Source organism: Seriola aureovittata, chromosome 8 (assembly GCF_021018895.1).
Source record: "Seriola aureovittata isolate HTS-2021-v1 ecotype China chromosome 8, ASM2101889v1, whole genome shotgun sequence".
NCBI classification, from domain to species: domain Eukaryota; kingdom Metazoa; phylum Chordata; class Actinopteri; order Carangiformes; family Carangidae; genus Seriola; species Seriola aureovittata.
In genome coordinates this window covers 17,433,971-17,445,386 of record NC_079371.1, presented here as the reverse complement: position 1 = coordinate 17,445,386, position 11,416 = coordinate 17,433,971, and the positions used below count along the sequence as shown (strand labels likewise).

Below are 11,416 nucleotides of genomic sequence, written 5' to 3'. Positions count from 1 at the left end.
GTGTTGGCCCATCGATGGTTACCACCATCATAGTGTCACATTTTATAGGGTGGATCCCTGGAGAATTGCTTTCAGATTCATGATTAGATGTCATGAATGTCAAGGCTTGTTGAATGTCACTCATTTGGCAAAATGATCTGAATTAAAAGGAATTAAAGTGAATGTCATTCTTTCAAACAATGTTAAGAGACCGAGGTCGTAATCGTTGATAAGAGGTCTAAAAAAAATGTGAGTACAGATTTGGCAAATGCATAAACTGCAGAGGTCTCTCAGAGGACTGATGAGTGTTAAGATCTGATTGTGATCAGTTGTAATGCAGGTATGAATTTAACTGCCTGCCAACCTTCAATAGGAGACTATGAAAATGATTTGGCAGCAACATACGATCAACAAGTGACCAACTTAAAAAAATATACTGCACAGGAAAAAAAAAAAAAGTCCACTTTAAAATAATCTTACATGGGCCGCTGTATCTGTCGTGATACACATCATACTTTTCATCCGGCCCTGTCGGAGAAAAATCTTCTCTAGCAGTTACAAGAAAGTCACATTAACAAAAGCAAACATCTCGTTACAAAGAGACTGACTGAGAGAGGGAGTCCTCCGATACCCATCTGAATTGTGGAAATGAGGAGACACAAACTTAACTTTGGCACACTGAATGAGGAGGGCTGGCAGAGAGGCGAGGACTGAGCCTGCAGCTGTGTTATGGCAGTGTTTGGATGAGGGGGCTGCACACTCATAGCCCTTTGTTGAAGTAGACCCTCTCCACTCCTGGGTGGTTGGCCCGGATTTTCTCCTGCAGCTCGGGCTCCAAGCGGCCGACTGACATAGAGCTGGATCGGGGCGAGGGATGGGAGAAATTGCAGGGGTTGATGGGTCAAAAACATACACTGTAGGTGTATTATGCAACAGTTCAGGCAGAAAAGAATCATGCAAACTCTGCATATATTAACCAAAGAAAAGGCAACAGTCTGACTGGTTACTGTTACCTCAGAAGATTACATATCACTCACCTCCTTTGAGGGAACAATGCGCAGCACAGTGGAGTGGCAAACACCAGGCTGAAAGAGAAACTCAACTCTATGAAACACACATGCATATAGCTTGTAGTTGCAGCTCTACTGTGTTGTGTGTGTTCAAGTGCACAACAGGACACACTCTTGGAAACATCAGTGAGACACGAGGGATGTTACATAATGTATAATTTTTCAGAAGACATAAGGACGAGATATGGGGTTTAATGTTTGTTTAAATGACTGAAAATCCAGAGAGGTTGTAAGAATCTGCATGTTGACAACCACTACTAGTTTACTATTAACACGACTGAATTACTGAGTCACAGATAAGAGCTCTGAACTCACACAAAAACCAGGCATCAAATCATGATATTATCTTAGGGAACTAACAAGTCTTATGAGCACATTCCCCTGGAGATACCTCACAATAACGTGAACAGAAACATTTAATGACATTAATCTTAGTATCACTGAGATTTCATGTCCTTGTTGTAGAATTTTAGCATGAAATTTCAAAGGAATTTGACATGGCGGCTTATCAGGTGGACCATCTCTGACGACTCACCAGAATCCCACCAGGCTGACTTGAATAGGTGCACTCATCCATGGGAACTTCTGAAAAGACCAGGCAGAAAAACGAATGAGGGGCACAAAAGCAGTGGTGAATTCCCATACTAGAGTGGCCTCATGTCGTCAGTGCTTTTCATTCCTCTGATGTGTGATTACTAAAAGGAGCCAAGTGGCAGAGACAGTGTGGAACATCAGGTTCCCACCATTTAGTTTAAAGCGTCATGGTATTTTAAATGATTGATTGATGAAGTTGAGAAGATTACTGCAGCAGGTGCATTCCTCTGTGGTTTGTGTCTTAAAGGACGCAACTAATTCAGAAATATGCCTACCTTCAGAAAGGCCTTCTTTTCCAAATGGTTCATTAGAAATGGAGGGATAGCTGAAAAGACACAAAATATTTCTTATTACTAATGCATTGTCAAGTAAAATTTTACAATTGCAAAGTTGGTGTTTTTACACTTGTGTTTTTGTTTTTAGTTAAAAGATGCCATCAGCTGGCAGAGTGGGGTTAATGAACCTCACAGCAGGCGTCTAAATGAGCTGGTGACACAAAGATGTTCGTACCCATTCCTGGAGAAGCCATGAGGATTCTGGAGACCACAACCTGAGAGATAGCCTGCTGTGCAGCTTTCGTCGACTCTCCTAACCTGTTGTCGTTCTCATCTGTTATAGGAATGCCGTGTTGAAGTTCTCTGAAGACAAGGAGCAACGCAAAACGGTCATTTATTATACAGTGTCTACTACGATGACGCATTTTAATCATTAGTGTTGTGTCTTCTGAAGGTCAAGGCCACTAGGTGTTGAAATTGCTCCTTACCTTTGTCTCATCAGTGGGATGTTGATGCAGTTAGCAGCAGCTACAGCAGCAAATGGAACAAACCGTCCAATCAGAGGTGAAACATGCTACAGCAGAAGAGAGGAGGCATAAAAAACAGGAGGGAAGAAATGAAACACTTGGTTATGCTGTATCCTGACAGCACAACCAATTTCACCTTTCAGACCAGTAGAGGCCTAAGGTTATTACAGGTTATATTTCAGATACTGTACGTGAAGGCTTTTCTACCAGTAAGATGTACCAACACAAAGTCACTATAAAAGCTGGCATGACAACATGCTGAATACAGAGCATGACCCTGTAAATAATATGGCTCCTCTATGACAAAGAGACTATTTGTGCGTGGCTAACTTCACGTCAGCACACCCATGCGGCTGAGGTCAATGCATTAAAATGAGATGTGGAATGGGGTTAGATGAACTGATACCTTTGTTAGTGCATTTAGTCCTAGAGCGGTGGCAACTGCCCCTGTGGTGGCAGACACATAAGCTGTGCCAAGCTGACTGCAAACAAAAGAGTCACCGGTCACATCACACAAAAACTGTCCACACAAAAACTGTTGAACTAAAGGGTTAACTGGGGCCAGTGTCAGCACCAACATGTCTGTCCCTTACCTGACTGTGATCGGAGCATCGCCACTCCTGTTGGTATAATTGACTATTGCGTTGAAAGACTGATTGATCCACTGCCAGAACAACACAGCTGGAGTTGATCTGCAAGATTTAAAACAGTAGAAATCAAGGACAATGGAGAGTTGTAGAAATATTTTCCTTGCCAGATGTTCTTCAGTAACACATAATAATTCACTGATAATTAATCATTTAAGCTATAGGAATACTGTTGGCTAAGAAACAAGTAATAATAGATTAAATCAAATTTTTTACACCTATGATTTTCATATTGCAACATGTGAAAAGGTTTTCTATGAAAAAGGCCTATTAGTAATGGTAATAGTTTAAGTAGTAGAAGTAGGAATAGTGGCAGTAATAATCATAAATGTATAAGCTTGGTGTTACAGTCAAATACTCCAAAACCACGTTCTCACTTGTAAAATGTCATCATGCATCCAGTGATGGTCATGTTCATTGGAACCTGCGCTGACATGCGGCCAATCAGGATCATCTTCTCCCCAGTATCGGGATGGAAAGCCGAGTCAAAAACATATTTGGCTCTCCACAGTTCATCCTCTGTCAACCCTGGAGAGACTATACCTTGCCTGCAAGATGACAAAGAAGCAAACTTCATCTAATAACAGCAATGAATTATATCTGGTTATTGGTAAATTGCGACTGACTTTGTAGCTGCAGCACCGTTTACCTGTAATCAGTGATAATTTTGTGTGCATGGGCTAGTTGTTCGTTGGTGAGGAGGATGTTCCTGGGGTCTGTGACAGTGAAGAAATGTTTAGCCCGACCTACAAATGTGCTCTGGTCCCACCGGGGCTCCTTGATGTTTATGGAAGTGGATAGCTCTGCTGCCATATTTATCTGGGGAAAGGAAAATGTTGCAATAATCATATCAGGTTTCTGTCAGTGAGCAGTAAATGTATGGATAATGCTTTATGGTTCAAAGATTTTCCAGTAACCTTCTTCTGGGGTAAATACATGGAAGCAGTGATAGCAATCTGAGACAAACATGCTGAATTAAAGCACAAAGATCTCCATACTGGATCATCGAAAACTGAAAACTGAAAACTGAAAACTGAAAACTGATTAGTTATTTGGAAAGACTGTGTTTCATAGCTGCATGGTCTTAAGCTGATAGTTAGTGATATTTTTCGTGGAATCCGGGCCCTGCTCCAGCACTCACCCCAGGAGCTTACAGCCCTTCGGACCTTTTTTTCTTTTGCAGATACAAGTCAGTGAAGGAGGACTGAAAAAAATGTTTCTTTTCTGGATTGCCATGCTGCTAATTCAGCATAATGTTGCTATGGTGATGGCTGACCTGACACAAGGGTTGTGAAGTGCTAAACTGCAAAGCCCCATTACGGGCACACACCAACCCCCCAGACTGTGGCTGAAAAGCAGCTCTTGGAAAGTGACAAAGCCCTTTGCATGTATGTTGTGAGCAAGTGAGCAAAGCATTTCTTATTTTTAATCATTAAACTATAAATTGTATTAGGATACTGTGAGTTACGTACAGTAGGTTATGCAACATTAGGATTTTAATATGTCCACTACCAGTGGGTATTTCATTAAAGCTTTATGCATTTATGATTTCACAATCTGGAACCAGATAAGACTGGCCTGCAATGAATAGACAGTGCACTATCAAAAACATCAGCTTTGTGGATGTGCCTGCAGCATGCTCATTCCTCCCAGTGTGTGGGGGTCACTGTAACCCAGTCTGATCTGGTTTTTTAACCATTTGTTCCAAGCTCCACTGGAAGACCAGGGAGACACAGATAGCACAGCAAGTCTATGCAAGGATCTGCAGCAGGACGACGAAACTCCACCTGAAATTGCACCAAAGATGGCTGCTGGATTGACAAGAAAACAGACAACTCTCCTGTTTGCTGGCGACTGTGTAGTGCAGAAGGCGTGCTGTCTCTTTAAATTAAATTAAACTCCATGGGGTTCTCACGAGATGGCAACAAAACACCCCCTTCTCTGAGCTTATCCAATAAAACACGAAATCACTGAGTTGGTCTGCACGGAGGCTGCAGGACACTGGCTGCTGTCAAACCCCCAAATGTTAAAAACGATCATATTAATATAACCCTAAATGACTAATGAAGGTTATACCAGAGGACTGAACTTTGGACTGACACGGCCTTTGATCTATAAACCCTCAACTGCATCTGCCCTCACTCTCATCCAATCAAAGGCGGCCTGCGCGGCTACACATTAACCTGTACAATCAAAGATATCACCTAAATACTATAGGTAGCATCTGATGACAGGCATTATAACCTTCATTTTTTGTGCATCTGACATCTAGTATAAATGCTGCTTTCTGGCGGTGGTCGCAGGGTAAACATGCTCAGTGACTGGATACGGTTAATTGTTCGACCCGACGTAGACCAGTCAAATCTGGACTGTAACTGGAGGTGTCTCTGCATCTGAGCAAAGCGCCGGAACCTTTCACCAAACAATAAAAATACCAGTATTAATGTTGGGAAACGGCTAATTAGACACGGCATCTGTCCAGCTGTGAGCCCCAGATTCAACTAGTATCAGCCTGCCACATCCACACGTCTAAGAAGGCTTTTCCCAAGGAGCCAGACAGGTCTAATCACAGTTTCCTTCATTTGACACACAAGTGCACGATGGTCATTTTTCCTTCTAATGTCGATGTCTCGACGGATTCGTTTGAAAAAAAAAAATACAAAGAGGTTACTTACTGCACTGTGGGCTCCGGCGGTCCGCAAGAGGTGTCCCTGAAAGGCTGCAGCCAGCTAATTTTACATGCAGCAGCGTCAGCACAGCACACAGAGGCACATCCCCCAGTGTCACGAACCTCACTGAGGAAGTAAAAGTCCTGTCTCCGTGTGGAAATACACACAGGAAAACACTGCAGTGGTCATTTTAAGTGCATACAGAAAAACACTTCTGAAAATGCAAGATTTCCTGCTGTTCAATAAAACTGTAAAATCTTGGGTTAGCATCTGAGGTGACACATGAACTTTCATTTCACTTTGTCCTTTAAATGAGGCTTTTATTTTCAGCAGCGAGGTGAGCACCACATCCGTTAATGCTCTGACATTTTCGCTACATTGATTCACGGGCAGTAAATCATTAATAACTAGTAAAACTTTTGCAGGATTTCCACACACACACACACACGCACACGCACACGCACACTAGACATTGACATGAATAGCCAACATCAATGTCAGTGAAAGCATTCCTTCATATATAAAATAAATAAAAATAAAGACGTAAGAACACACATAAAACAAAATTAAAAGCAAAATTAGTTGCCAATATGGCTTGGAGTGATATGATGCAAAGTAGCAGTCTTGTCCCTTTATGGTTTTAAAATCACGATATAGTAAATAATTACGATTACAATAAAAACACAAATAAATAAAATTACCCAGTTTCCTGTACTCTCACACTAATCCTGCTTATCACGATGCTGATTATCTTGTCTGAGTTGATCATGGGCTGATTTTGGGCGTCTGTTTCCATCTAGTGGTGACTGATGAGAGCTGTTACAAATAATGCCACAAACTGTACCATGACGAAATAAATGACGAAGCAACTTCAGTCTTTATTTCATGTAGCTGTGGCTGCAAAACATTTAGTTATTATATATATATATATATATATATATATATATATAATATATATATATATATTTTTTTTTACAACTGATGCCATTCGTACCAATATTGCCTGCTTAAATGAATTACATTAACTCTCATCAGAGACAGCAGAGCAGAAAGAGAGCTACTTACACTTTAACAGGGTATAAAAAGGAACGTAGTCTGTCAGTGCCATGTGATAAAAATCAAATACAAAAGTGCAAAGAGAACATATTCATTTCTGACATCTAACCCTATCAGCTCACTTCACAAAATAAACTGTTGCGCTTCAATTACAAAAAGAAACAAGTTCACATTATATTTACTGCAACCTTTGAATTGAGGCCATGCCAAGTGAAAGATGCAGCTTATATACCGTATATGTCAACACACTCTGGTCATCATTAACACCCTAACACAAAGATTACTTACATTTAGTTGTTATTCTCAGCATTAGTTCATTCATTTTCCTGACAAACCAGCAGGTATTGTGACGGTAATGTTCAAAGTAGCAATCAATTTCTAGCAATAAAAACATCATGCACAGAGAGGAAAAAATTGAAAGGATGGTGGTCTTTAACTAGATGTGATAGTTTCCATTCTCATTGTGATTATGGCACACATTTTTTTGGTCCATGGTATAATGAATGCTTCTTTTGTCAAGCCTCTGTGTAGCCTGTTGCCATCCTCACCAGAGATCTTTACAGGAAGTAGTCCGGAGTACGCCGTGTCACATGGGGTTCTCCTCTGCGTGGTGCAGGGTCGAACTGTAGGCTAAAAAAGAGGGGCATGACTCCTCAACTCATTTTTGAAATTTTTTGGTGGTAGTAATTATGTTTAAAGGAAGTGCCAAACGTCCATACGAACAAACACAGTTATATTAATATAATAATAAAAAAACTTTACTTACAAGGAGTATTTCAATGTGTCATCAAGTTCCATGATTGCTGCCTGGTTTCCACACCGATAACAATAGTTTGGTGCACTGAAGATCGTCACTACATTGCGGTCATGGCACCAATTATAACCCTAGATTAAGAGATTAGATGCATGTGACCTATTTTCAATTCACAACATGTAATGTCATGACTGCATCTGCAGTGTCTCCAAGGAAAAAAAAGATTACTTTAAGCAAATATACTACTAGTCAAAAGTTTTAGAAACCCCATTTTTCCAGTTTTTATTGAAATTTGTTTAAACAGTTCAAGTCCAGTGAATAACCTAAAACGGCACAGGCAAGTGGAAAATTGCCCAAGGTAGTTAAAAACTGAAAAAAACACATAAATATATTAGTAACTTTTTCTTGCAGCAATGGAAGCAAACGAAGCCTTAAAAGTGCAAACAATTCCTGTAAACCCTATAAAAAATAAAGAGAATATTATACTGCAGGAAGTATTACTGTATATTGCTGTCAGAATGGTGAGGCAAGTCAAATAACAAAGGAAGGCAGACTGGTTGGTCAGGGGTTCATCCTACAGCAAGACAATGACCCAAAACATTAGAAGAAAAGAAGTAGACGGTGGCTTCACATGATGGAAGAGCAGCACAGTCTCCAGACTTAAACCCCATGGAGCTGGATGAACTGGACAGAAGGTCACAGCAAAGCAAACTGCAAGTGCAACACATCTGTGGGAACAGATGTTTCCAAACAACATTTCATTTCCATTGTAGAAAGAATGTCGTGAGTTTGTTCGGCTGCTGAATGAACCAGAACATTTTTATTCCATGATCTATTTTGTAAAATCTTTATAATTTATTTGTTTTATGCTTTAATATCAGAAAAGGCGAGACGCTACACTATGTAAATTTCAGTAACATCTGGAAAAATTGAGGGATGCTAAGACTGTTAGAGTACACAAAGTTAAAGTACCTCCATCACCAGCTGGTGGGCTCTTGAGACCAAAGTTAGGCCGTTTGCATGGTTGAAAGTCTCGGAAATGTCCTGCCCGAAGGTGTAACCAGCACCACGAGGTGAGATGCCCCAACCGCCACGGTCATCTGGGTCTGACCATAACAAGTCACACATGGGACCCTGAAACAGGAAGGGAAACATAGGTGCTATTTAGTATATTGAAAGATGCATAAAATTGTCACAATTTTCCACAGACCAAGTTGAAATATTTAGATTGCATGTTTTGTTTAATTAAAGTTGTTGACCATGCACCACGACATCTCTGGTTCGAATATGGCAAGGGACCTTAGTAGCTTCTATCTATTATCTCAAGCATAAATGCCTCTCAAAACACCAATTAATTGTTTCAGCTCAGACTTTATGATGGAATCTACTCAGTTTGAATGTTTAGCAGATTATGCTCATAAATAGTGTGAAATTGTAAGATTGCTGCTACACTCACCAGCGTACCTTTTTAATATAAATGTTTTAAATATCCAAATGTCATCACAGCAAGTACGTCTAGTGAAATCACTCTGGACTTTACATGGACTGAATTTACCTCATGAGGAACCTCCTGCAAGCGATCCAGCGCTCTGATGTGTTCCAACGTGTCTATTGAAGGGGACAATCCTCCATGGAGACAGAAAATCTTAAAGAATAATGGATATATGTTAATACACAAATGACACAGACCCGGTGTCAGTGCTATAAAGGAAACATCACAGGAGGCATATGTGGATACAACAGTCTCACCTGGTTATCTACTAATGCAGTGAGGGGCAGATAGTCAAACAGATCTGTGAAGTACTTCCAAACATTGGCATTTCCATATTTCCTCAAGCACTCATCGTAGAAGCCATACACTTGTGTGATCTGTCTGCTCTCATGGTTCCCTCTGAGAATTGTGATTCTTTCACGAAACCTTACCTATAAAAAAAAAAACGTATTTTTAAATAAAACACAACAATAATTTGCCACTTTACAAGTTTTTGAAACATTTTTACCTTCAGTGAAACCAGGAGTGTAACTGTCTCCACAGAGTAGTAGCCTCTGTCAACATAGTCTCCCATAAAGAGGTAGTTGGTGTCTGGAGACTTCCCTCCGATCTTAAACAGCTCCATTAGGTCATGAAACTGACCATGGACATCTCCGCAGACTGTCACTGGACATCTCACCTCCTGCACATTGGACTCCTTCGTCAGGATCTCCTTGGCCTTAAAAGATGGACCAAGAACACATAGGATGATGCTGATTAACATGTAACACAGAGTATGGTGCAGTGTAGGTGGGTACAGTGGGTATGTGTTGTAAACAAGACGTATTAAAGCCAAACAATGAATATTCATCGGGGCTACAGCAGAATATAATACAGTTTGCTGTGTTTAGTGCCAGTGCACTCCAGTGGTGAAGAGGTACCAAGAGTGGGCGTAGTTAGGGAAAACATGTTTGCAGGCATCCCCCTCCATCTTCTTGCCGCGTCGGCCCCTTTAGCAACGTACTGCATGGAGCTGCAGCCAAATGGTGCTCTCCAGGGCAAGGCCACATGCATTAGCTGTCGTTAGTCCAGACCACACTTCTACTAAGCCAGGAGACGTGACGGCTAACGGTTGAAAGCTAAAGACGGGTACTAATTGCTCGTCCGCCTTCCTGCGCAAACCTTACCTTTTCGCATAGGACTTTGACCTGATTCTCTGTGAGCTGGTTGCACTCATTCAGTTGCTCAATCCATCCGTCCAACTCCTTGGTGAATGACTTGTCGTCCATGCCTGTTTTGCTGTCAGCTAGCGAGCCGACCAGCTTTAAAATTCCACGGGAAAAACCTCTGGTTATTTGGTTTTAATGGCCCGGTTACGTCCCAGTAAGCTCTGTGGTCATTCGCAGCTTGTGTGCGTATGTGTATGTGCGGGTGTGTGCTCCGCGAAAACGAATGCGTCACCTGCCCTGCGTCCCTGCTGTCTTGTGGGGACCAAAGTATTTAAGTTTACATGATACGGAAATGATCCACCTCTCCTTGTTAAAAGACCAATGTCATAAAGACTATAAAAACAGCTCAGAAATTGAAGACCCAGTCCTGCGTACTGTTGTCCAAATCGAGGCTGAGCCACAAATCATATGTACGTCATCGTACCCCTGGTAAACCCCTCAAGGTGGATTTAAAAAAGTCGAGTTTATTAGTAGGAGCGAGTGGATTTAAACCGAATTTATTATTTTATTGTATCTTGTTTTTGCCTGCTGTTGTTGTGTTTCCTGAATGCTGGTTTAAAAGTAAAATGTCTGGTTGAGCTGCCCCCTGCTGGCGGAAAAACTGTCAGCACCAACCTTTGGAGAGTAATGTTGCCAAAAAATAAATCAACAAATTACAGATTAACCAACCTAGAAGGTGAGTAAATTTGAACAGTTAGTACTCAGATAACATATGACTGAGATGGTAAATTTGTTCAGTCTACTGAATGATTTACAGAAAAACATTTGACAATTTGGGCAGATTAGCTCGGTGCTCATGGAAAAGCGAAAGCTATTATCGTTTCCAGGCGCTAATGGTAGTTTCAATGATGACTAACAAGCTTCCACTGATGTTAAATCAGATGTAGTAGGTTTGTATCTTAAAAGTTAAGATAACAGGAAAAGCCAGCTAAAATATAAGTATGGTGTCACTGAGTGTGACAAACCCACAAAGAATTATCAAACAACCTGGCAGACCTGCCGAGCGTTTAAGCCACAGATGATTGTCTTGGTTTTTACACACCACAGATTTACTCTATGATTTAGTGTTAACACAGTTGTGGACTGTTTTCAGCAGCAGCAAGCAAATGTATTCAGCAAAAAAGTTCAGGTAAACTGACTGTACA

At 41.0% G+C, this 11,416-nt stretch overlaps 2 protein-coding genes across 2 annotated transcripts; both read right to left on the bottom strand.

Moving 5' to 3' along the window:
• Positions 1-593: 593 nt before the first annotated feature.
• sfxn1 (sideroflexin 1) lies at positions 594-5,924 on the bottom strand. Its single transcript, XM_056383440.1, has 11 exons — positions 5,768-5,924; positions 3,742-3,911; positions 3,470-3,640; positions 3,039-3,137; positions 2,852-2,927; positions 2,407-2,492; positions 2,154-2,281; positions 1,919-1,968; positions 1,585-1,634; positions 1,017-1,064; positions 594-836 (listed from the first exon to the last, which is right to left on the bottom strand). The coding sequence occupies exons 2-11, from the start codon at positions 3,903-3,905 to the stop codon at positions 740-742; spliced, it is 969 nt and encodes a 322-aa protein (XP_056239415.1). The 5' UTR covers positions 3,906-3,911; positions 5,768-5,924; the 3' UTR covers positions 594-739.
• Positions 5,925-6,716: 792 nt separating this feature from the next.
• Positions 6,717-10,851, bottom strand: LOC130173899 (serine/threonine-protein phosphatase 2A catalytic subunit alpha isoform-like). Its single transcript, XM_056383441.1, has 7 exons — positions 10,230-10,851; positions 9,572-9,781; positions 9,321-9,494; positions 9,127-9,216; positions 8,544-8,705; positions 7,584-7,702; positions 6,717-7,447 (listed from the first exon to the last, which is right to left on the bottom strand). Exons 1-7 carry the CDS (start codon positions 10,329-10,331, stop codon positions 7,375-7,377), a joined length of 930 nt encoding a protein of 309 aa, XP_056239416.1. The 5' UTR covers positions 10,332-10,851; the 3' UTR covers positions 6,717-7,374.
• Positions 10,852-11,416: the final 565 nt, after the last annotated feature.